At 45.7% G+C, this 23,478-nt stretch overlaps 1 protein-coding gene across 1 annotated transcript in view; it reads left to right on the top strand.

The window, feature by feature from the left end:
- Positions 1 to 23,478, top strand: part of plxna4 (plexin A4) — a 192,867-nt gene that overhangs the window by 13,969 nt on the left and 155,420 nt on the right. The window contains exon 2 of the mRNA XM_061081211.1: positions 472 to 654. Within this exon, the coding sequence (XP_060937194.1) occupies positions 472 to 654 (183 nt within the window). The remainder of the gene's footprint in view (positions 1 to 471; positions 655 to 23,478) is intronic.

Below are 23,478 nucleotides of genomic sequence, written 5' to 3'. Positions count from 1 at the left end.
CACTGTGCATATCTTGCGGCACTGCTGTTGCTGCAGTTGCTGTTGCGTTGGGTGGACGGTGGGGAATTGTGCCTGACAGAGCAGCCTCCGGCGTTAGTACAGAGCTGGAGCCTGACTGCAGTCTTCTCACTTCTCACTCTCCCACTTGTTTCCGCATTGTCTTCCAGACGCACACACTGGTTTTCTCACTAATCTTTGTTCACCTTTATCCCTATCAGCTCCTTGTGTAAACGCACTCAAACTAAGACAATATGATTTTTATTCATCTTGATCTCCTGGGTCATTTGTTCTGGTGTAGCATGATCTGTACTGCAGGACACCCCCAACCTTTCTCCCTCGGCTCATCACACTTTTCTACTTGTAATTATCTAAGCAGTGACTTTTACTTTAAATTGGGAAAACATTTATGAGCCTCATATCCATGAGAAAAAAACTGTTCAACTAATCCCTCTTCTTCTTTTGCACCTGCAGCTCTTGACCATAGATGACGACTTTTGCGGCCTCGACATGAACGCGCCGCTGGGCGTGTCCGAGATGGTGCGCGGCAAGCCCCTCTTCTCCGATGCCAACGACAAAATGTCCTCCGTCATCGCCTACGTCTACAAGAACCACTCGCTCGTCTTCGTGGGCACAAAAAGTGGCCGTGTCAAGAAGGTAAGGCGGAGGAAGAGCTGTAGCAGAGATTTGGTTTCTCTCTGTCGAATGTGCACCAAAGGCTGGGAATTGGGGACTGCTTCGGTGGAAGGATCATAGTAGTGAGGCAGATTGACTTTCAGCCAAATCAGCTGAGTTAGCTGTATTTGCAAGTGGAAGAGGTGTGTGTGCATGAAAAAGAGGGAGAGTGAAAGGAGGAAGAGTGTGTGTGTATACGAGGAAGGGGGATCCGGAGAGCCCCTGAGGGGGGTTTTATTCCAAAAGCCAAGCCTATCTGGTATCTCTCAACATCCTCCTCATCCACTGCACCATATATCCCACATACACCTCAGTATGCAGCAACATCAGGAGGATCTGCTGTACTTTTCCTTCACTTTGGACTCGTATAAAATCCAGAGCCCTGGGGGCAGATTGCAGCAGACATCAGCATGTTGCAGAACTTGCTAGACAGCACAGATCAGCATGTTGCGGAATCGATTCAACAAAGTTTCTTATCTGTTTCTTGAGGCAAATTGAAGGATCAGAATAGGAAGTAATACATCGTTTAAGCGATTTATGTAACTGCGTTATACATCGTATCAGTACATCAGGCCGCGAGTCACAGTTATTTGACATATTTGTTTACTGACTCTGTGTAGAAAACTAGATTATTTTCACATTATTTGACATTATAGGAAACAAAACTGGTCTGTGCTGGAAAATTGCGTTAGTTGTGAGCAAACTCTGACCATAACTGTGTCCTCGTTGAAAAACCCTTACCCTGATACAAAGCTCCTGGCAAAAACACCACTGGATTAGTTAGTTTTGTTGTGTTGTTGCTTCGCCCTCACACTCCTCTCTCATGCCCCGGTGCCGCAGCCCTTTTCTGCGCTAACGGGATGATGCGCTTCTACAACAAGGTGTGATTGAAGTGTGGTAGTTCCTGTGCTTCTACCTTCCCTTTCGGACACAGAAGCACACGTACATCATACGGCCGTGACTGAGACCAATTTGCTGGGGAGCCGAAGCATCACAGGCTCGGGGAAACTAGCATTGCATGGAGAGGAGGAGGGAGAGAAGGATGGAGGGACTGAGGGAATCAGAGGAGACAGATCTCAGGCTTAATGGAAGAAAGACATGGAAAGTAATACAAAGATGTTATTGGGTTTAGATCAAGAAACAAATGTCGGCAGGTTTTTCTCCTCCAGTGCACCCTGCTGTTTCTGCTTTTTACATTTTTGCAACAGCTGCCCATTGCCACATAATTACTGCAGCTGGTGCAATGTCGTCAATGAAGTCACAATTGCACAACTCTGCAGAATGCTTTTAACAAACACCAGATACTGGGAGAAAAATCATGTGGCGACAATCCGCCAAGGCCAGAGGGAGAGAGGGGGGGAAGAGGAAGAAAGAAAGAAGAAAGACGAGAGAAAGATAGATTTAACTAGCTGACGTTAAGTTAGACAAATGTTTATTACCTGTAGATATTCCCTCCGACAGCTGGCGTGTGTTTTAATATTGTTGGTTTTTGCTGATTACCGCCCCTGCCTGTGTTTGCTGTTGTTTTGAACACTGTGTCTGAGGCAGCAGTTTTTTCTATTTTTTAAGACGATAACCGACGCAGATGTTTCAAGCAGGGGAAATACAGTAATCTTATTTAACGGCTATTGCTCGTCCCTGATGATGAGTGTGTTAGCAAGGAGGACATTTAGTGGCTTTGACTGGTTAAAGTATAACAAACGGTTTTCTGACTATTGTTTTTGCTTCAGGATGTTAAAAACAAATTCTGTTCCTGGTTTTCTTTCGTGCTTCTCTCCTTCCTTCTTTCCCCCGGCCTCTCTCCAGACATCCCTCTCAAAAAAACACATTTTGGCACTCAAGACAATCGAGTCTGCAGGGATTTGGCGTAGTTCTCGTTCAAACTGGACGTGGCTGAAGATCTGATTTTGGACATGTGGTAGATTCAGGCGAAGAAAAGCTCACGGACAAAAGGTGATCAATATCCTGTGTCAACACGGGCGTGCACAACTCGCACAAAGGCCCATTACTGCCCCATCCTCCCCTCCCATGTACATACTTCCCCTCCCCTGTCGTTAGCTGTATACCATTAGATGACATCACTGGCAATAAAAGACAACAACAAGACAATAAAAGGCCCGAGTTTCAGTCCACCTCCTTCATCAGTGACTTTATAACCCCTCAGCTAATGGATGTTGATTTATACACACTCCTCCATCTCACTTCTTCCAGCCATCAGCCCTCCTCCTTCTCCTCCTCCTCCTCCTTTTGCTCAGATCTTCTCTCACAGTCTCCTTCACACCCCCCCCCCCCCTCCGTGTTATTTATGATCCTGTGACTAACACACTGTCCTGAGTAAATATAAGCATTACAGTAAAAGAAAGCGGATGGACTTTAATTCTACGATGTTTGGGTGAGCTCAATGTTCGTGTTTACAGGCTCACGTTTATGACATCATGAAGCGGAGTCAGACGGGAAGCGGAGTGAATTAAATTACATTTGCTTGTGATATAGCTCTATTGAATAGGAGTTAGAGTAAAATTTCACTGTTGGATCAGAGTACAGACATGGTTATATATAAGGCTGTCATTAACATTATTTATTCTCTAACCCTTACACGTAACTTTAACTGACACAAGTGTATATCCAACCCCAGCCCTTACCTTAAATTCAACCTAAACAGGAGATCATACGCAGATGTATATTTCAGATGGCAAAATAGAACCACATGGGCGATTATTGGTTCTCCCCGGAGTCTAGACAGAGCTGGTGCTGGTGAAGCCGTTCCTCTGTAAAAATCTGGAGACGATTGTGGTTGCAGGGGTTGTATTGTCATGTTGTTCTGGAAATAGAGCAGAAAAATCATTGTGAGGCCGTGGGAAAGCAGAACTGAGTCTGGGAACTAAGGCTAGATCAGAAAAAAACAACAAAAAATCACTTTAAATATATAAATAAAACCCCCACAAGTAAGCGGGGACAAGCCAGAATGTCTTCACTTTGCTGTCAGGATCTGCCAGTTTTGAGTTTGTCCTCACAACGTTATATTGAAACAAACCCTATCCTCAAATGTCTCTGGCGCTGAATGGCTGTGCCGTGTAAAGACCATATTGACACAGTCTATAAGCTGAGTTGTATAACATCCTCCTGTCAGCATAAAACAGGCAGCGCTGTCAAATCAGTCGAATTCTGCACATGCCCACGGCTGCAGCCACGTTCATCCTTCACTGTCTCTGCACAGGGATGAAAAAAAACAACCTCACTGGGTTTGTATGATCTGCTCACGACCACGTCTTTTCAATAACTCTTTCCATTTCCCCCTCTTTTGAATCGAAAAAGAATGTCTCCCCCTCTTTACTCTTCACCACTTCCCACCTCCTTCTCCTCTTATTTCTCCGCTTCCCCTCCCACTCTCCACCTCTATTTGCCCTCGCCTCATAATTCCCCCGTCTTCCCTTTCCCTTCATGTGTCTCCCTCCCTCGCTGGGCCCGTCTGTGGCTGAGCGGAGTTGCCGTGAGAGCTCTTTGATGGCCACCTCCTGCCAGTGCAAGTGAATGGACCATATGGCTTCTGTCTGTCGGTCAGTTGGTGTGTGTTGGTCTGTGCCTTAAGGAGAAGATGGAGATGTGATGGAGATAAAAGACTTTGACTGGGAAAGGTTTAAACCCATTTACTGCGGGTCATTGCCCACCAGTAGGTCAAGAGGAAAGTCCTAACCCCCTGCAGGCTTTGGTTAGTTCATGGTCATCTGGTCATGCTGCACATTAGCATGTGAGGTTCATGCTTGTGCGGGCACACGATTGCATGTATTGAGATAAGCACACATGCATGCATCAGTGGACAATTTGCACTCGCACACCAGCTGACGTGCACACTGCTGGACAAAGGCGGCCCAGGTACCTCCACGGGGCCTGCGGATGGAGAGGTGGACTAGGGGACAGGAGGGTGGTGTGAAGGGATGGAAGTGCAGAGGGAAGAGATGAGATTGAGAGCATCCTGCTGAGGTGCTAATGCATCTCCCCTCTGTCAATCCCGATGGGGGAGCATTGGTGCTCAACACAATGAGCAGCTAACTGCGAAGACAGTAAGACTGAAGAAACGGAGGATAAATGTGTTTTTCAGTATTTCAGATATTACCAGTTTGTACGCGGCGCTGTCAAAGCAAATGCCTCCAGGAGCGATGGTGCAGAGGGGGGGGAAAAGACGAGGAGAGAAGAAGCATCTTTCCCACAGAGCGTTTGTCAGAATTTGGCCAAAGGCAAAGAGCAGAGTTGTTGAGCTGTGACCATTCATTCACCTTTATAACCGCTGTCACTGCTTTTCATCTGTCCCGCTCAAAAAGAAAAAACAAAGGACACGGAGGCGGGAAAAGGATTTGCATGACAAGAAAGAGAGATGGAGGGCGAGACAAGACGGTGATTGCAAAAGCTAAGATGAGGAAATCTTGCGTCAGTGTAGAGACAGAGGGAGATATGTCATTTAAGGTTGTCAGGTGAGACGACTTGAGAGGGAAACGGGTCAATTCCAACACCGAATGGTTAATGTTTGTTGTTGAGAAGGGAAAGGTCACACGCTCACTTTTGACTCAACCTCTGACAGATTCTCTCTCTCTCTCTCTATATATATATATGCCCCCCCCCCCTCTCTCGTCTCATTACTCCTCTCTGCTGCTAAGTCTTTTTTCCCCTTTCACCACCTGTCCGCTACATCACAAACATGCTAACATTAAATTCTTCCGCTCAGTTGTTTTCTATGCTGTGTCAATCTGCACAGTAACTCCCACGCCTTCTATTTACGCCTCACATGTGTACGTGAAAACTTTTTGGCTCTATACGTACGATACAGATAACAGAAAATCACTTCACTCCATTGCATCAATCAAATGTATTTTCATATTTTATTTTCTTGTGAGGCGTAGCTGTCAAATACGACGGATCCAAAATCTTGGTAACCAATCTCCCACATTTCTTTCACCACAAAAGAGGCAATTTTCTCTTCCTTTCAGAAGAGACATGGTTTCTTGCACAATCTTTAAAAATCCTGGTACTTGGATAATGTGGTGCAGATTATATTTCTTTATTTGTGACACTTGTACTAAAGTATAGCTTAACGAGATGCTCCACATTCTTCATTTTAATGCAGATGACATTCCCCCACTAAAATGACACCTTTCCTTAAAAGTTACGACTTTATCTTCACAATATTACGACTTTTTTCCCTTAAAATTACGACTTAATTATCTTCTTCTTCCTTTAAGCGGCCCGGATACTCCATCACAGTTGAATGTGGGGACTTAATTTGTGTTTATTTGACCAATCGTTTCTGTTAAATTTGAAATAGTGAAGATAAACGATGAAACGGGTTCCAATTAACTACTCAAAATCGTACTAGTGTTAAAAGAGCGCACTAAAAAATCCACCTGATAGGTTTGCTCCAGATGGTTACGATTTCAGTGCCACATTGTTTGAAATATATGTCCAATTATTTTCTTTTCAACTTATTAAAATCACACTTAACGTTGCATTTCTGTGGCACTCCTTGTCTCATAAACTAAACGCTCGTCTTACTAACTGCCTTGTCTGTCAGCACAAGAGATAATAGATGGATGGATTCACATGTGTGTGGGTGATGGAGCTTTTCCTTGAGAAATGTATTGCTCTGGACCAATCCCATATGTTTTGTGGGTTGATTGTGTCCTTGTTTTGCATGTGTGCGTGTGTGGATGTGTGTGTGTGTGTGTGTGTGTATGATGGGTTGGTTAGCCCCAGATGCAGATTATTGAAATAGGCTGAGCTGATCCGTGGTCAGTGGAGCAGAGGATTAACTGCTTACAGCTAATGATGAAATATGCTTCAGGACAGACAGGCATTGTGTGTGTTTGTGTGTGTGTGTGTGTGTGTGTGTGTGTGTGTGTGTGTGTGTGTGTGTGTGTGTGTGTGTGTGTGTGTGTGTGTGTGTGTGTGTGTGTGTGTGTGTGTGTGTGTGTGTGTGTGTGTGTGTGTGTGTGTGTGTGTGTGTGTGTGTGTGTGTGTGGACAGGGGTTACAACTATTCATTCTGGCCGACGGTCTTATTTCTGTTGCTGTATACAACCAGATTTCATACAAACAATCATACATGTAGTAAACATGACTCATACTGGTGAAAACAGGTGCAGGGTGTTGGTGCAGTCGTGCAAGGGGCCACTCGGCTGATGAGGACTGCATCCAGCTAAAGGGACCTGACACGTTCGGAGAAACGCAGCCAAATTTCTGAACATTTTAAGAGCCTTGAAAGAAACATTTAATCTTTTTCTAATTTCACAAAAGATCAAGTGCAGCCTTTAACCAATAATTGTGAGACGGGGGCAAGAATGTATTCAGTGCATCGTGCTTCAAATGCAGTATGAGCAAATCCAATAAGTCAATGAAACAGGAAGGCAGTGTATCGTCCATGAGCTGGTGCCAAGCAGGCCAACGAGGTGAAGATGCTGGGAGATGTGACGGCTGAGTGGGTCAAAGACTGACTTCCAAATAGAGTTGGCACAGTGCAAGTCCATAGTCCCAGGTGTCCTTTACCACCATTTAAATCAGTGCCAGGATAGATATGAGCTTGAAACAGTTTGTAAGATATGGAACACATAGATAACGTGTGGACACATTTCAAAACCAAACCATGTGTCTATATTGAGTTTGTGCTGGTGTGAAGGGCATCAGAGGCTGCTGGAAGATTGGCATATGAAGAGAGTGGTATGTTGCCTCGAAACGCGATTCTCCAGAGGCAGGTATTAATATTAAAAGATGTTTTCAACCAATGTAATGGGAGACATAGTGGGGACGCCAGTGAGGGGGAATATTATATGGATATATGTCTCAGATTTGTAAGTAAAGGTGAGTCTTTGAGAAACTGAAAACACAAGTTAACGGATCAATAGATGCAAACATTCGATCAGTGTTGAGATGATTTACAGAGGCAATCTCACATACTACTATGTAATACAGAAGGCTGGAGAGTGCAGGAGTATGTAGAAGAGGTGACGCTGATGATAATGGTGACGCCAGGGGGAGATACTAGGGGGACAATTTTCCTTTTACTATTAAGTATTCCTCAGCAGTCTAGTTGCCTGTGTGTGTGTGTGTGTGTGTGTGTGTGTGTGTGTGTGTGTGTGTGTGTGTGTGTGTGAGAGAGAGAGAGAGAGACAGAGTGTGTGTGTGTGTGTGTGTGACTGGCTGCGTCTACACCAACTAGTGCAGCAACTCACACTGCATGCTCAGCCGTGGGTTGCCATGGCAGCACATCCTGCTCTACGTGCATAGGATAGAATGTATAGAAGGCATCAACGCGGGGAGGAATCGCACACAAACAAAGACACACACACACACACACCCGCACAAACACAAAACCACTTTTGAGAGTATATTGTGATTCACTGTAAATAATTCCCAGGGAATCTCGCAGCGCTGCACACACACTGTCGACTCTGTGCTGCGACAGTGGGCTGAGTGCATCACAATGATCTGATCTGATGATAGTGGGCCGGTGTTTGATGACAGGTGCCGTCCACCACACTTCTCTCAGGCTGATTGAACACACAACATTAGTGTGTTGGTGTTTTCGTCTCGCTGTATTAACCGCTGTCTGTTACCCAGCTCCGCTCTGCTGTGTGTTGTAGAGATAAAAAGGCAAGTCAAGGGCAATGAGTAAGTGGGAACCCCCGCAGCAGTCCCACCACTCCCCTTCACCTTATCCCTCTTTTCTCTGCCCTTATTTTGTTCCAGGCCAGTTGTTTCTCCATACATGTTCTATTGGTAATTGCTTGGTGCACAATGTTTGCTTCCTGGTGGAAGATGCTGAGAGTTGTAGGATAGTTTGTGTTTCTTACATGTACACAGGTTTCTGTGCGTATATATTAGTGGGTTCTTTGCAGGAAATCATGTGAGTTAATGAGGAGTGAAGTCCAGTAATGGAAGAGAATCAGAGGGTAGTGCTCACAATCCCCACAGTGCTTCCCGATCCGGCTGCCAACACAAGAAAAAGCTCATCCAGGAGCCAGGCAGCCTGACTGCGCAGCAGGCAGAGCCCATGTTGTATTCAAGCCTCATCCTTCACTCGTGGAAGGGTGTGGAGCGGAGGTGGAGGGAGAGAGGGAACGAAGAGAAATGCACAGAAACCAGGAATGGTTTGGGGGCTGGATGAAGAAAAAGTGGAGTTGAGAAAAAGATGCAGAGATGAAGAGGGAGACAGTTAGACGGATGGACGCATGATGGAGAAGCTGAGAAGACAGATGGTGAGATGGGGAGAGGCATATATTGTTGGTAGATTGAATGTGCAACACATGGCGAGGGTGAGAGAGAACTGGTATAGAGATGGATGGATGCAGAGATAAACCGAGGGGGGGGGAAGCAATCTCCACTCTGATTCAGACATAAGAGTATCAAATGGTGCTCGGGGTAGCGGAAAGCAGCCAGTGTACACTCTGACTTCCTGATTCAACAGATACACAAAGTGCCCCGATAAGGTGGATGACATTGCCTGGTGCGTTCAGCGTGTCCACGTATGTGTGTGTATGTGTGTGTGTAGTATGCAAAAATAGATGTTCACCTCAAGTGTGTCAGGTGTGTATCTATAGATGCCATTGCTGTAGCTTGGCCTTATCCTTCCTTTCCAGAGCTCCTTTATAATTGATGAACTGCCAGGGGCTGAGCACGACAATAACACACACACACACACGCACACACACACACACACACAACACACACGACACCAACCTTGGTCACCAGCTGCTTCACTGCAGGTTGACACCATGTTTGCACACACACACACTTGCACACTAAGTCAGAAGCACTTGATTACAATAAGCTCATGTGCTGCTGCAGCAGAGGTGAGCCTCCAGCAATGACTTATGCTCCATGCAGTGTTACGGCCGAACTGCTTAAATTCTGTTTATATTGCTTTGCTCTCCTTTTCTGATTAGCCGCAGTCAAATTAAACTACCTCTGAATGTCAACTCAACGCTTTTTTTCTTTTAATGTTTTCCTAACCTTCTCCTGAAATTTAATTAGCATTCAGACACAGAACTTGGAGAAGCATTTTGTTTTTTATTTACACAGATCTATCATGAAATAGGAAGCGGGAAGAGAGAGAGCACAGCAGAGACACTTAAAGAGTAAAGAGGGCAAAATTGTCAAGCAAGTATGATGGGCGAAAAGCTACAGAGATGGAGGGAATGTCAAGAAAGAGCAAAAGGAAACAGTCTGATGGGAGGAGAGGGCGCAAGTGGTGAAATAGAGTTTGATGTTCATTGCGCTCTCGTGAGTCTGCACCTATCGAGAGGAGCACCAGTATGTGGCAGCCTATTGAGCTGTGAGTGATTTGAGTGGCCATTCTGTGCAGTGTGTACGTGGAGTTTGAAAGGCTCGACGCCAGCCGAGAAGTTGGAGAGAGAAAATGACGAACTTCAGCCTGATCTTTCTGTTTCCCGCCGCCTCTGATGTGTTGCCGGCTCAGGGTTAAGACAAGGTCGGCTGCTGAGAAAGATGAGTCAAGGGCCGGGGACAAAAACAAATCAAAGGGCTGACACGGAATCCAGGATCCGAGCTGTGATCTCGAGCATAATTTGCCCGTCATTTTTCCACTCTGCGGTGAACGTTTTCATCTGGTGCTTCAGCAGAAAATCTCAGGATTCAGAAGCGTCGGTGTAGAGCAGAATTTCATGTGTTAGTATCTGCAGTTTACAACAGTTGTTTATTTCTGCAAAGCATTTTTTGATGAGGCTGATTCAGTAGCTTACAAAGTAATTTTGCTCTATGCACAGTGCCAATAATTCTTGTAAATGCCTGCGAATCATTGCCAGACCGAAGTGACATTTTTGAGTTGGCTCTGTGAAGCAAGAAAAAGCTTAATTTGTGATTCATTCAGTTAAATATCTGTAGAAAACTGCGAACACAAGGAAAGTGATTGGCTCCATCAGCAGGTGAATTATATTCTCAACATCAAACTTGCAAAAAAACCTAACCTCCTTTCCTCTCTTTTTAGCTTCCACCATTTAAATGGTGTTTTCACTTCTAGTTTGACTTCTCCGCTTCCTTCCAGCTCCACGTTATCTCAATATCTCCCTTTCTCTGCTTCCTTTGTTTCTCTGTCAGTCTGTCCTCCCTTTCTTCCTTCCTTCCCTCCTTCCCCTCCCCTCTTCTCTAATTAACATGTTGTCGTATAGCCGTCCACTGAGAGAAGCTGGCAGCTTGTGTGTGTTTACAAGCTGCTCACTGAGGGTGTCTCTGCCAGGCGGGCATGGGGCTCGCGTCACGAAGCGAGTCAGACTGTCGGACTGCTTTTAGGTTATCAGTCTCCACTGACGCTGCTTAGGCTCAGAGGTAGAAGCCCAACTCACTGAGATGATGCGATAATGGCTGCTGCTTGTAAAGCTGCGCTGTAAACGCCACAGGAACACTTGTGCATACAAGTCACAGACCGAACAAAGATGGAGGACATGTCAACTCCCCCCCCAAAGCCTCTTGATCGTCTCCTGGTAGCTGGCAGCTGGAGAGGACATAAACGGCACCTCCTTTATGTTAGTGTATAGGACAAGGGTTTATTTTCTCAAACTGTCTATGAAGTTTTTGTCTCATGTGTATGTTCCAGTGTTCAAGTTTGGTTTTAATGAATTATCTGATGCCATACAAAAGGGATGGAAGGTCATGATTTAAAAGGTTTGGATTTAAAATCAAGACGCATCAAACACTTAATTAAAGCTTTCAGTTCCTGCAAGAAATGAAGTCACTCTCACATGACATCAGAGCCGTCCACGTGACACAATCCCTAACCGAACACTTTGGAATGCTCGTACAACATGTGTCATGTTTTGCTCTCACACTCGCCTGCCAAGCTCGCTCTTAAAGCCGAGATCTACTCAGCCGGTTAATTAGCATCACTGTTCACATTCTCCAGCCCTACCAAGCCTGCGTCTTGGTAATTATGTCCAGGCCTTTTCCTCTGTGTTTCTACCGATGGATCATTGGATAGGTAACCACAGTGAAACACTCCAGACTGTCGCTGTCTCTCACTCACACATTCACACACACGATTCTGCTCGTGTCGGAGGTGATGGACGAGGCCAGTTAAGAATCACCCTCCGTGCTGCTGCCAATTGAAGACGCCAATGCTTTTTCTCTTGAATTAGCATTAGTTACTCTTGTGTAGCAGACGATGAAGGTACGGGCTCCTCAACACTGATTCCTAAAGGTGATTGATCGCTAATTAAACGGTGCAGAAAAAGTTTGTAGTAGCCGCACCCCCCAATAAAATTACAGTGTAGCAATTATCATTTCAATTTGGTTTTGCATGCATGTGTGCGCGCACCAAATCATTGCATGGCGATTGTTAATTTGTGTTCCAGCAGGGGGAAATCAATACAGCGCCTGGCAACTAATCACACAGTGTGTTCCTGTGTAGCTCTGTGGATGGATGGCGAGCAGTAACCCTGCCAGGGCCGGAGTGTAATTTCCCCTCGGTGCCTCCCCCACCTCAAATTTATACTGTTGTCTCCAAGAAAAGCGTTTAAAGCGTGCGAAGGTTAGAGGCGGAAAAATAAAGCATTTAGTTCCACCTTTCATTATTTCCCATGGCGCAACTAAAAGAAAGACGATGAGGGATAATGAAGATTAATGTTCTCGTCATCCCTGGGCCGGTTCATCAGAAGCAAAGTTATCCTTTGTCGAGAACGTCTCCCCTTTCTTTATCTTTCAACTCTACACAAACTTTCACATAATGGATCGTTGTAAAAATCGCTGATGGATGACGACTTTAAGCGTGTATCCATTTCCTCCCCATTTTGTCTCCGTAGCAGTGTTCACTTAACATCCACATTTCTACAGTTACACTCCAGTCCCTAGAAATCACCCGTTCTCCTTTTCATCTTTCTATCCTCTGTGTCTCCACTCTTTTCCCTCTCATTTCCCTTCTCCTCTCACAGTCTCTAAGTCTGTGTGATTTATGGCTGAGTCTGTGCCGCTATGGAGGACACACCGCTGCAGGTCAGCCCCTCTGCCCCCCCCTCCTTCCCTCCCTACCTCCTTCCCCGCACGCCTGTAGCCAATCATTGCACACTTTAGGTCTCTGGGGGTGACTTGTGCCTGAACATACCTTTTCCTCCACCTCTCCTTTCTCTGTCTGTCTCCCTTTCTTTCTCTCTCTCTCCCTCTCTCTCTCTCTCTCTCTGCGGAGAACAGTTTGCCTCACAACTGGGTCATTCTCTCTCCTCCCTGCAGCAAACGCCAGCAGCCAGTCAGGCAGGTAATGCTTAGCTCGGCTGCAATCTGTGGGCTCAGCTGCGATGGGAGACTTCTGAGACTGCAGATGCGAGATTGTGCCGGGTAGGGCGTTGCTTGCGCTCGCAGATGGCGTGTGCATGCAAACCTGTTGAGGCTTTCGCCGCGCGAGGTGGCAAGGCGGGTGTGAATAAGAGGCCTATATGAATGGGACGTGTCTTTTCGGCGTGCTCATTCCGTCTCGTGCGTTTGGAAGCTTGTGTTAACCACCACTTGCATTCAGCCCCTTGTAAATAACAGCTGCATCTGCCAGCATCTGTTTGTTTGTTTGTTTGCACTTTTTATTATACTGCTCGGCTTTTCCTCCTCCTCATCTCACACACACACACAATCACGCGCACACACACACCCCCCCGCTAATGTGGTGTCAGTGAGTTGTGATTCAGATTACGCCGACTCGCCCATTAAGCAGATGCCAGCGTAAACATCTTTAAAAGGGTCCCTGGGTCTGCGCGTGCGACATCAGGACTTTGAAGTGTGCCTCAGGTTCTGAAGCAGCTCCGCAAACACAATGACAGGAGGCGAGCGGGAAAGCGAGGGAGAGAGTGAGAGGGAGAGAGAGAGAGAGTGGAATGCTGGGATAGATATGAAAAAGACGGCAGAGGCAAGCAAAAGGAGTGAAAGAAAATTAACATGTGTAATCTTGCACACCTGTCCTCGCCGTCCTCTCTTTTCGTCTCACTTCCTCTCCATGCCCTTTCTTTCCCCATCCTCAGCACCCAACTTAATAAGTGGATTTTTATCTCAGCTACACCAGCACTTCCAAAAGGATTATGGGAACCACCCCCATCCTCCTGGTGCACGCGTAGAATGGTAATTGGGAATCTGCAGTTAGAGAAACTCCTTGTTTTTAAGGAAAAAAGCAGAATGGATGAACTTTTTCTTAAATGTTGATCGTGGATTTGTGTGCGCGGTTGTATCTTAGCTGTTGTCCTGCCGTCGCACCTCTCTAATGTGTGTGTTGCTTGGGGTTCGCACAGCTTCTCATCACTGTCTCGACTTAGACATATTACTAGTGGCCTGCGTCACCTGAAGGTGCAGCCACCTTTCTTCGCGCTCTGTCCTTTTTCTCTAAATCTCAGCCTCTCACAAGACGTCATGGTGTTTACAGAAATTGGTTCTTTACTCACACATGGTAACATATATGACACTTACTCCATATACCTCATCTGCCTGCTAGGTACCATAGCTATCGTTGTCGTCAGGTTTGGTGCTGTGTACAACCCACCTCTTCCCTTATCCTCTCTCCTCCCAATTAAAAATACAGGAAGGAAGCCAGTGCAACACTTCATTAATTGTTTTTTAGGAGCGCAATACCCCCTGAGCCCAGAATCACCAGTACACACACACGCGCACACAACAAACAAAGTGTGAAACCATTTGAGGAGCTGCTGATAACATTTAATCACTAATACTACACATAACACTGATAACAAAACACACTTACAGTAATTTTGTGTGTATGTGTTTTGTGCATCTATTCGGAGAGTATATAGTTTGTATTTCCACTATAACAGAAAATACAATAAGTGCAAAGGCAGCGGGTGTGACGTGAGAGAAGGGATTACAGAAATTGTGAGGGAGAGATGATCCTTTTTTTTTTTTTTTTTTACAGTACAGTGTAATGGACTTATGAGCAAAGCGTTGGGAATACCATGAGCTCGTCTCCTATCTGTCAAAATATTGTCTGTCAGCGTAACATCAGTCCAGTTACAGCTCACTGCCGTAATAGTCAAAGATGGATTCAGGTTAGCCATCACGCTGCAGCCCCTGTGTATCCTCAGAGATGTGTCTGTGTGTCTGTGTGTGTGTGTGTGTGTGTGTGTGTGTGTGTGTGTGTGTGCGTGCGTGCGTGCGTGCGTGCGTGCGTGCGTGCGTGCGTGCGTGCGTGCGTGCGTGCGTGCGTGCGTGCGTGCGTGCGTGCGTGCGTGCGTGCGTGCGTGCGTGCGTGCGTGCGTGCGTGCGTGCGTGCGTGCGTGCGTGCGTGCGTGCGTGCGTGCGTGCGTGCGTGCGTGCGTGCGTGCGTGCGCGTGTCAGTGTGGGTCCTTGTGTTTGCCGTACCTGTATGAATCCTCTTTTTTTATCCTTTCTCCACGTCCTTGATTCCTTACACTTGAGCATCCTGGGAAATTTGACTTGCAAGGACACTCTGATGTTCACACCATCTACCCCAATTCCCCCTTTCCTCTCGTCTGCTTTCATTGCTGACTAAAAGGCAGCGCGGCATCTTGTCTACTACTCTCCTCCCTGGAGATGGAGGCCTAGTTCTTGCTCCCCGCATGTAATCAACTTCTGCCCTTTCATTAAAGTTAAGCCCTCAGCTCATAGAGAAAAGGGAAAACAAGCTTAGTCACTGAATGTGCTGAATACCAATCAGAGAGAGAATTTGCGTAGAGGGAGAGGATGTGGGGAGGAGCTAAGAACAGGTAAAGGTCTAAGAGAAATTCCAGGTTAGAGAAAATATGTATTGAATCCATATTTAAACAAAAACAGGGAATTTAAAAGCAAGATGCAAAGGAGACAATATCCCATTAGTCTCACTTCCACATTCCTCCAGTCTTCTTTGTCGTAATTTCTGAGTGAATCTCTGTGTTTTGACTAACAAAGCCATGAGAGAGCCAGACGGCCTCGTGGCTGTGGCCGTTTCATCTGGTTTGGCCCTCCAGCTCTCTCCTTGTTAGGCCATTTCTGCCGGTTAGTCTCAGCTGCCCGCTACTACAACTGGCAAACCAACCAAACCACTGTCTCTTTCTGCCGCCACCATCATTGCTTGGCGGTGGTTCGCAGTAGCAGCTCAACTATCGGCTCCCATGTCCCCCCAAAAATCTGTCAGTCTCAGAAAAGTAGAAGACTGAAGAGTTTTGTGCATCATCGCAGGACACGTTTGATGGGAGTTTTTACTCAATTATTGCTAAAACTTTTTGAGAATAGCATTTAGAATTACATTTTTAATAGTCAACTTCAGGTAAATCAATAAATGTATCAATCAAAAGTTTTGCGCGTAAAACCCAAAATACAACATGCATCATTCTTGCATCATATTGCATCACAAGCACATGCAAAATGTGATTTTAAAGGTGGATGTTGCTTAAGCTCTATTTATTCTCGCAAGTACCGCGTGTTGTGATAGAATGCTCTACAGTTTAGGGTCTGATTCCCTCACGGCTTTGCACACCACTGATGTAACTCTGTGTGTGTGTGTTAGAATGAGCTGGCAGGTGCCCTGATTCACACAGTGTGGGCTACAGACTTGGCCGACGAAGACATGCCAAGGGAGACACGTTCTGAAATAGAAACTTGAGTCCTGCGCGCTTCCACCCAGACGGATGGAGAAACGGGGGGGTAGCAGCGGGTGCCAGAATACGGAGAAAGAGCTGTCGCCCCCTCGTTTTGTACCTCGGTGCTTTCCTCACACGACTGCCTGGTCTGTTCGTCAGCCTCTGAGATCGTCAAACTCTTGAAATGAACTGATACAGCACCACGCTTTGCCTCCTTTGCCACCGGCCTTCCTGGAGATCAGTGGGCCAGCTAGCAGCTGCTGGATGAGTGACTCACTTCTGATTTGCACATAGAGCTAACATGCCTACCAGTCGCTGAATAATGAGCTTGCGATGCCAATTTGGGAGCAGTGTAGTTTTTGTGAGTGCAGGGAGGGGGGGTGGGGGTAGCGCATATTAGATGATTTGCTAAATGAGCAAAACGAACAAACGAGGAGGAGGAATGGAGGGTGCTTTCCCATTTCTTAGGAAAACATTGTTTAGGCTTCATTTGTCCCTAAAGAATGCCTGAAAAACTGTGAAGGCTCTCCACGGATCCGACTCAAATTAAAATTGTTTTCCCTTTTGCTTGCGAATAAGTGAAATAATATTGAAGATTAATTCTTAACCCTCCTCCACTTATCCTTGATATCCTCTCATCCATTGATCGTTAATCTAATGCTTCCTTTTACCCCCCCCCCCCCCCCTTCAGGAGCAAAATAAACAGTTCATCCCAAAATTAGCAATTATTTTTAGTCTTCTCTCCATCTGCCAAAAGGACTGTTTTCTAAAATTGGAAGTCTAACAAAAACGGGTGTTTAATCAGAATTCACGGTTACGCTGTGGAATCACTCCTGATAATACATTTGTCACCTCTTGAAAGTGGATAAACGCTGAGAACGATTTAGACAAAAGGCTCTAAATCACGAGAAAAGTAGTCGCTCACTCAATTGCTGATGCTTTTGCCACATCACTGGAAAATAACAATTACACCAGCCCAGTTCATTATGTCCATCATCTCCGTAGAGAATTCACTTTGTGCTTAGTCAGAAATAAAGCGTGTTTACATCACTATAACTCTCTGCTTCAGCAAATCATCACTCAGACATCTCGCGCATAAACACACACGGACGTGTTAATGTGCGCACGCTGAGACACACTGAAACACTTAGCTTCCTCATGTTGAATGGCCACTAATTCTCTGTATCAGGGGATTATACATAATTGATTTATGGATGAGGAGTGAAATTACTCATCAGTTGAGAGAAAAAGGCATTTTGTCTTCCGGCTGGAGTGTGTCGAACTGTATTCTGAGTTAATGGAGGAGATGCAGCCGACTCGTGCTGAAGGCCATCCATACAGTCTGCTAGAATGCAATTTAGTAAACAACGTGCATCTAAAACTTTGATCGGAAACATGATAACAGATGCTAAACCATGAGAAAATGGCATTATGTAGATTTTTTAATCATGCAAGACATTGGACCCTGAGGCCAGTGTGATCATCTACTCGTAGTAGACGGGAGAAGCTGTGTCGCTGTAAACAGCTTTTGTATCTTACTTCTTGTTGACAAACCAGCCCTTGGATAAGCAGATAGAACATACACTTTATAAACTCTTCTTTCAGACTCCCCTGTGTGGCTCAACTTGGAGCAGTAAAAAAATGACATTTTTTTTTTTTATTCTATGAAATTGTCCCTTCGTTGCCTCATAGTCACGAACTGCAATCACCCTTTTTCTCCTGCCACAGTTGGATATTTCCCTCGAAGCCGTGCGAGTGTGTTTGTGTGTCAACAGAAACCCGAGCCAGCGCTGAACACCAACTCATCTAAGGCGATTCATTGTGTTAGCAAACAGCAGGAAGAGGATTCTGTGTCTACATTACAGTCGATATGGCAGATCCGTTTCAGGAGAGTTGGATGTTTTCCCTGGTTCCTCGGTTAATAAATCCCCTGCTTTGCTGAAAGTGGAGGCATTTTCTCCCCTCAAGTTTCCTGTGCAGCGATAGCATATCTCCACTGCTGCTGTTGCTATGGCTCTGTTGCTAGGCAACAATTTATCTACTATTATGGGATTTGGTGGCGCTCGATGGGGAAGTTAGCACGGACAATTTGGCCTTCTGTTTTGTGCATTATGTGATGTCACATTATGCATATCCAAGTTGTGAGTGTGAGCAATCTGCAGCATTGGAGGTAAACAACAGCTGCAAGTCAGCTGCTGCCCACAACATATTCATGCATATATATACAGCAAGAGCGAAACACCAAAACAAAGGCAACATCATAAATCATTCAGATATGCACAGTATACTCTCAGTGGCTGGGTCTCAATTCAAAGGCTTCATCCTTCGGAGGCTGCATTTGAAGACCGATTGCATCACAGAGGTGAGACTGGACTGTCCCAATATCAATGGCTCCTTCAAATTCGGCCAACAAATTCCTTTCATCTCCAAGGAGCGAAGCATCAATGGGTAAATGTTGCCTGCCTAACTTCCCAGGATCCATTGCACATCAGTGACAAACCATATTTCAAAGAGGTAATGGCGTCTAAAGCGTTGAGACTTCTGATACTTACGTATCACACTTAAACTAAACCGAACAGCTAACTTTACACACGGTAAAACACCAAGGACATTAAAGAGCAAGAGCAGGGCGAGCTGGTGACGCTGATCATGACGGAGACCTTCCACGGCTGCGTAGACCATGTCCTGAAGGTTGCCCCTGAATTGAGTCACAGCTTTTCTAACAGAGGTTTAGCTTGCTGTTGTCATTGTGCAAGGACAGAGGCTGGCAGGGGTCAAGGGGAGGGTCGGATTCTAATTAAGAGATCAGCTATTTATACAAGAGTGACTTCTACTGTATCTCGACCTGTCCTACACAGACACACACACACAGACACACACACACACACAGACACACACGCACACGCACACGCACACAGCAAAGCCACCACTTGGGAAGTGTCTCTCTCTCTACTTCTCTACCTGTCACTAGGCAATCGATTGTTTTCCCTCTTGTCATTCCCTCCAAAGGTGAGTGTCTGACCTTCCCAGCCCATCCATTAAAAGCATTACTGTTAAATCTAATCTTATGCTGCAGGACTATCTGCACATAGATGCCATGAAAACACACACACACACACACACTATCATTATATCATCACAGTGTGTACACTCAATGTCAATTGCTGTAGCGTTGGCTCACCGGCGGACAGGGAGAGGACATGACTGAAGCCAATCAGTGGCCAATGTTCATGGCAATTGGACTGTGAATAGGCAGTGATTGGGGAAATGGTTAATTTCCTTGCAGGACTTAGAGATCATCTCTAGAGGGTAAAGAAATGTCTTGATGGCCTTCACATTTTCATTTCATGAATCGGATTAATTGCGTGATTTGGATGTAATGGGCCTGTGGTGATGGCAAAGAAAACTGTTGTGATTCTTGGCACCGGATCCCTCGTGTCTCTGCATAATTAATACAAATGTTGTTTAAATAATTTGACTTTAGAGCAATTCCTTTATTTAACCAACATTAATAGTTCCCCTAATATACATCCCCAAGCTCTTCACAATCAGATTCCTTGTGATTTAAAAACAAGCATGCAAATTTATTTTCCCCAAGAGTGCTGGCAAAGGTTAACGGTTTTCTCAGGACAGAAATATAAAGTAGCTGCTGTGAAAGTGGGAAGCAATAAATCTTAGCTTGTCTTGTGAAACTTTCTTATTGCATATGACGTGGATATGTCTGGGGGTGTTTTTTACACAAGGCTCTGTTGCTTGCGGATGTGGTGAATCACACATAGTGAGGGAAGTGCTTTTACAGAAAACGACCAAACCATAAAGACAGTGGAGGAGATCTTGTGAGTGCATGCTTGCTTTGTGTGTGTGTGCATCTATGTGCGTGTTGGTGGCTCCTCTGTCCAGATGATGAATAAGTCAGAAGGCTGAGTAGAGGACAGTGTCTGTAAACATGCTCTTTTTTACCATCATCCATCTTTTCATCTTCACTCTCTCTCTCCCTCTCTCCAGCTGAAATCCCCTCCTCTCATCGTCTTTGTTTTGTCTGTATTTTTCCCTGTCATCTCTCTTCCCCCTCACAAACCTCTCGTCTGTCTGCGCCGCTTCGGGCTCTGGCGGCAAATAAATGAGTGCAATATTATTTCATGGGACAGCGAAGTGCAAAGTTTCCCCCTGTTTGGAACAATTAACAAGACAAAACCCTGAGGGGACAATGCAAGGAGAGACAAGTTGGGGAAGAAACGCACAGAGGAGGAGGGGGAGAGTATTTGTTGACAGACAGGAGGAATATGCTCAAAAACAAGCCTGAGCTAGTGAGGGAGAGAGATTGAAGGATATGAAGAGTTCAGTTGGGACAGGAAACCCAGTAGGAAATAAACAATGATACGTACAAATGAAGTTAGGAGACAAGACTTGCTCTTGCTTTAGCCTGGAACACGATGACTTCCCACAGAATGCATGTGTGGATGCCTTTACCCTCATATAGTGAGGAGTTGTGCCTGTAGGGGTGGACAAATCCCACCGAGGCCCGTACATGAGCCCATTCTGTTAATGAAAGACTAACAGGGCTGAGCTGGCGTCTGGTTTTATAACCAGTTCAAATCATTTAGCGGGATAGGAAAAGGGGAATATGAAATTGGAAAAATACCCCCTGTGCCTGTGTTTCCACCCACTTCCCACTGCACCAGGTGATTTTGTTCCCTAGCTCCTGTTGGCCTTGACCATTATGGCTGTTTTTCTTCTGACCATCAGATCTCAGCCAGCAGCCGGCCCCCCCACACATATACTACACAGTCACTACATAAACTCCCTCAACACGCCCCAGCTCCCTGCCTTTTATATCATGGTGTTTTACCCTTGTTTGTGCCAGCTCCCCCTCACTGTGCCAACTAACAACCTCCCTGCAACCCTCCATACACAGTGAAATAAAACACATACACACAGGCTCCCCCCCTCCCGAAACCAGCTGAGATAAAACAGGCCGCGGATCACACAACTGCTAAACTTTGATCAGTCTGGCAACAAGTGTGAATAGGATCATTAATAGGGATTTAGCAGGGGGCTGCTATGTGCGATTAGACGAGTACGCAGACATGCACATATGCCTTTTTCCGCCGCTGGTATAGTGCACACACACACACACACACACATGCAGACAGACACAGATCATTTGTGTTTTCAGAGACGAGCTGCAGCATGCAAACAGAGTACCAACGGGGCCTTTAATTGGGGTGTAATCTGAAAAGTGTAATTTGCCTAGAGTGGATGGGGAGATCTGACAGCTAGAGAAAAAAAAGGAGGGACGGGAGGAGGGGATTACTGTTAGAGGAGGGAAAAAAAGGGGGGTTAGATGAAGAAATCATGTAGATGAGCATAGAAAAATAAGACGAAAAGCATGATGGCAGGGTGAGGGGAGAGAAGCATAAAGACCCGTCTGGGATTCCGAGATTGCGATGAGAAAATTAGCCAGAGCACGAGAAGTGTTGCAAACTTCATAGGTTCTTTCTCATATTAAATCATAAATCCCTCCTTCTCTCATGTGCACAGCTCCTCTCAGATTACAGCCATTTGCAACATTAGATCTGGTTCTAAACAATCTCAATCCAATTCAAATCCGCAAATCAGTGAGTATTCCCCCTTCCTAAACTCCTTAGATTTCTATTGCAGAAACCCGATTACATCGCTTTTGAAACCCGCAAAGCCCCACCGCTGCTGTGGCTTTCCAGCTGAAAGCCTCTTATCTATCAAAACGGACTAATGAGTTTGAAGCTGACCACCACCCAAGCACACACACACACAGAAAGAGAGGGAGAGAGGGAGAAATCCGGTGTTATTGTGCCGAGCATCGTTGGTTGATATACCTCTGCAGAAATACAACACGGAGATAAAATCGACAGCTGTGATCTCGCAGCGGGGGTGAGTACGGATTGTCTTTTCAAAAAAAATCTGGCTCTCCAACTCTGACTCCTTTACTTTTTCTCAATTTAAATCGAATTCCAACCTTTTGTTTACATGTTTCTTTGGGCACTAAAATGTGGTTCAATTAAGTTATTTGGTGTTTTTAATTGAATCATTCAATCATCAATTTCCTCCGCTGACAATAGACGACAACCGGAGACTTGAGAAGGCGCTGGAGCAGTGACTCCACTTCTCCATAACAGCATCATCTTTATTCATCGACGTCCACGTCCCCTCAGCGTTAGGATCAATTACGACGAGCGTGTGTTTATCCAGCCAAGGTCACATTGTATCGGTCTATTGTTGAGCTTTCCAAAATGGCTCTGACCTCGACCTTCATCCCCGACCTCCCGCACCTCGACCACTGACCCCGTGACCCCCTGTGTGGTGCGTAACCTCATTGTTTGTCCAATGAGCGAAGCGGAGAAGACGGAGTGGGGAGGCGCAGCTGTTGCTAGTCGTTTTAATGGGACTACTTACGAGGGTTTACAAGTCTGAGTGTGTGTCTTTCGGGTGTTGTTATGTTTGCTATCTTCTGTTATTCCTTTTTCATTTCTTCCTTTATTCATCCCTTTACTCCACCTTTGGCTTCCCCCCCCCCCTTTCTACTGATATAAAACGAGCCTGGCAGTTGGCATTTTGCTTTTTGGATGGCAGGCTTCTACCCCCCCTCATGTTCAATTATTCATGCTGAACTCCTCACTCCCCACAGCTATGGAAGCTACCACACACACACGCTCACACACACACTCACACAAACACACACTCCGCTCTGTAAATGCATGTTCCATGTGTTGGCAGTGATATTTTTGGGGCTTTGTTTTGGGAAGGGGAACTGGCAGCTCCAGTATAGAGCGAGTGCAATACACAAGTGAAAGACTATTATTGGAGATGAAGGCAAAGGGACTGCCGCGTCTCTGCCTCCCTCTCTCACCTCCCTTTTTATAACAGTTTGACGTAATTTCCAGTGAGACCTGCTCTCACATTATCACACCTCCCAGTCATTTGAGCTAGTTTCTACTAGCTTCTTTTTAACACCCTTATTGTCCTAAGTTTTATATATATCCCTCTTTTATTTGTGGCCAATCTTCCATAATACCCATCAAGCAGTGAGTTGTCTTTGTTTCTCACATTTCCTCTTTATTTCCACCCATTCATCTCCACGCTCTCGTCATCTCCCGTGTGCAGCGTGATCTCCAAACCCCTCTTCTGTCCATCTTCACTCATGTTATTGTCCCTGTGCTGTGACAGAGGCTGAGAGAGGGTTAGGTAACAGTGTGCAGCTTGCCCTACTG

Source organism: Limanda limanda, chromosome 1, assembly GCF_963576545.1.
Source record: "Limanda limanda chromosome 1, fLimLim1.1, whole genome shotgun sequence".
Taxonomy (NCBI): Eukaryota; Metazoa; Chordata; class Actinopteri; order Pleuronectiformes; family Pleuronectidae; genus Limanda; species Limanda limanda.
This window is presented reverse-complemented; position numbering and strand designations above follow the sequence as displayed.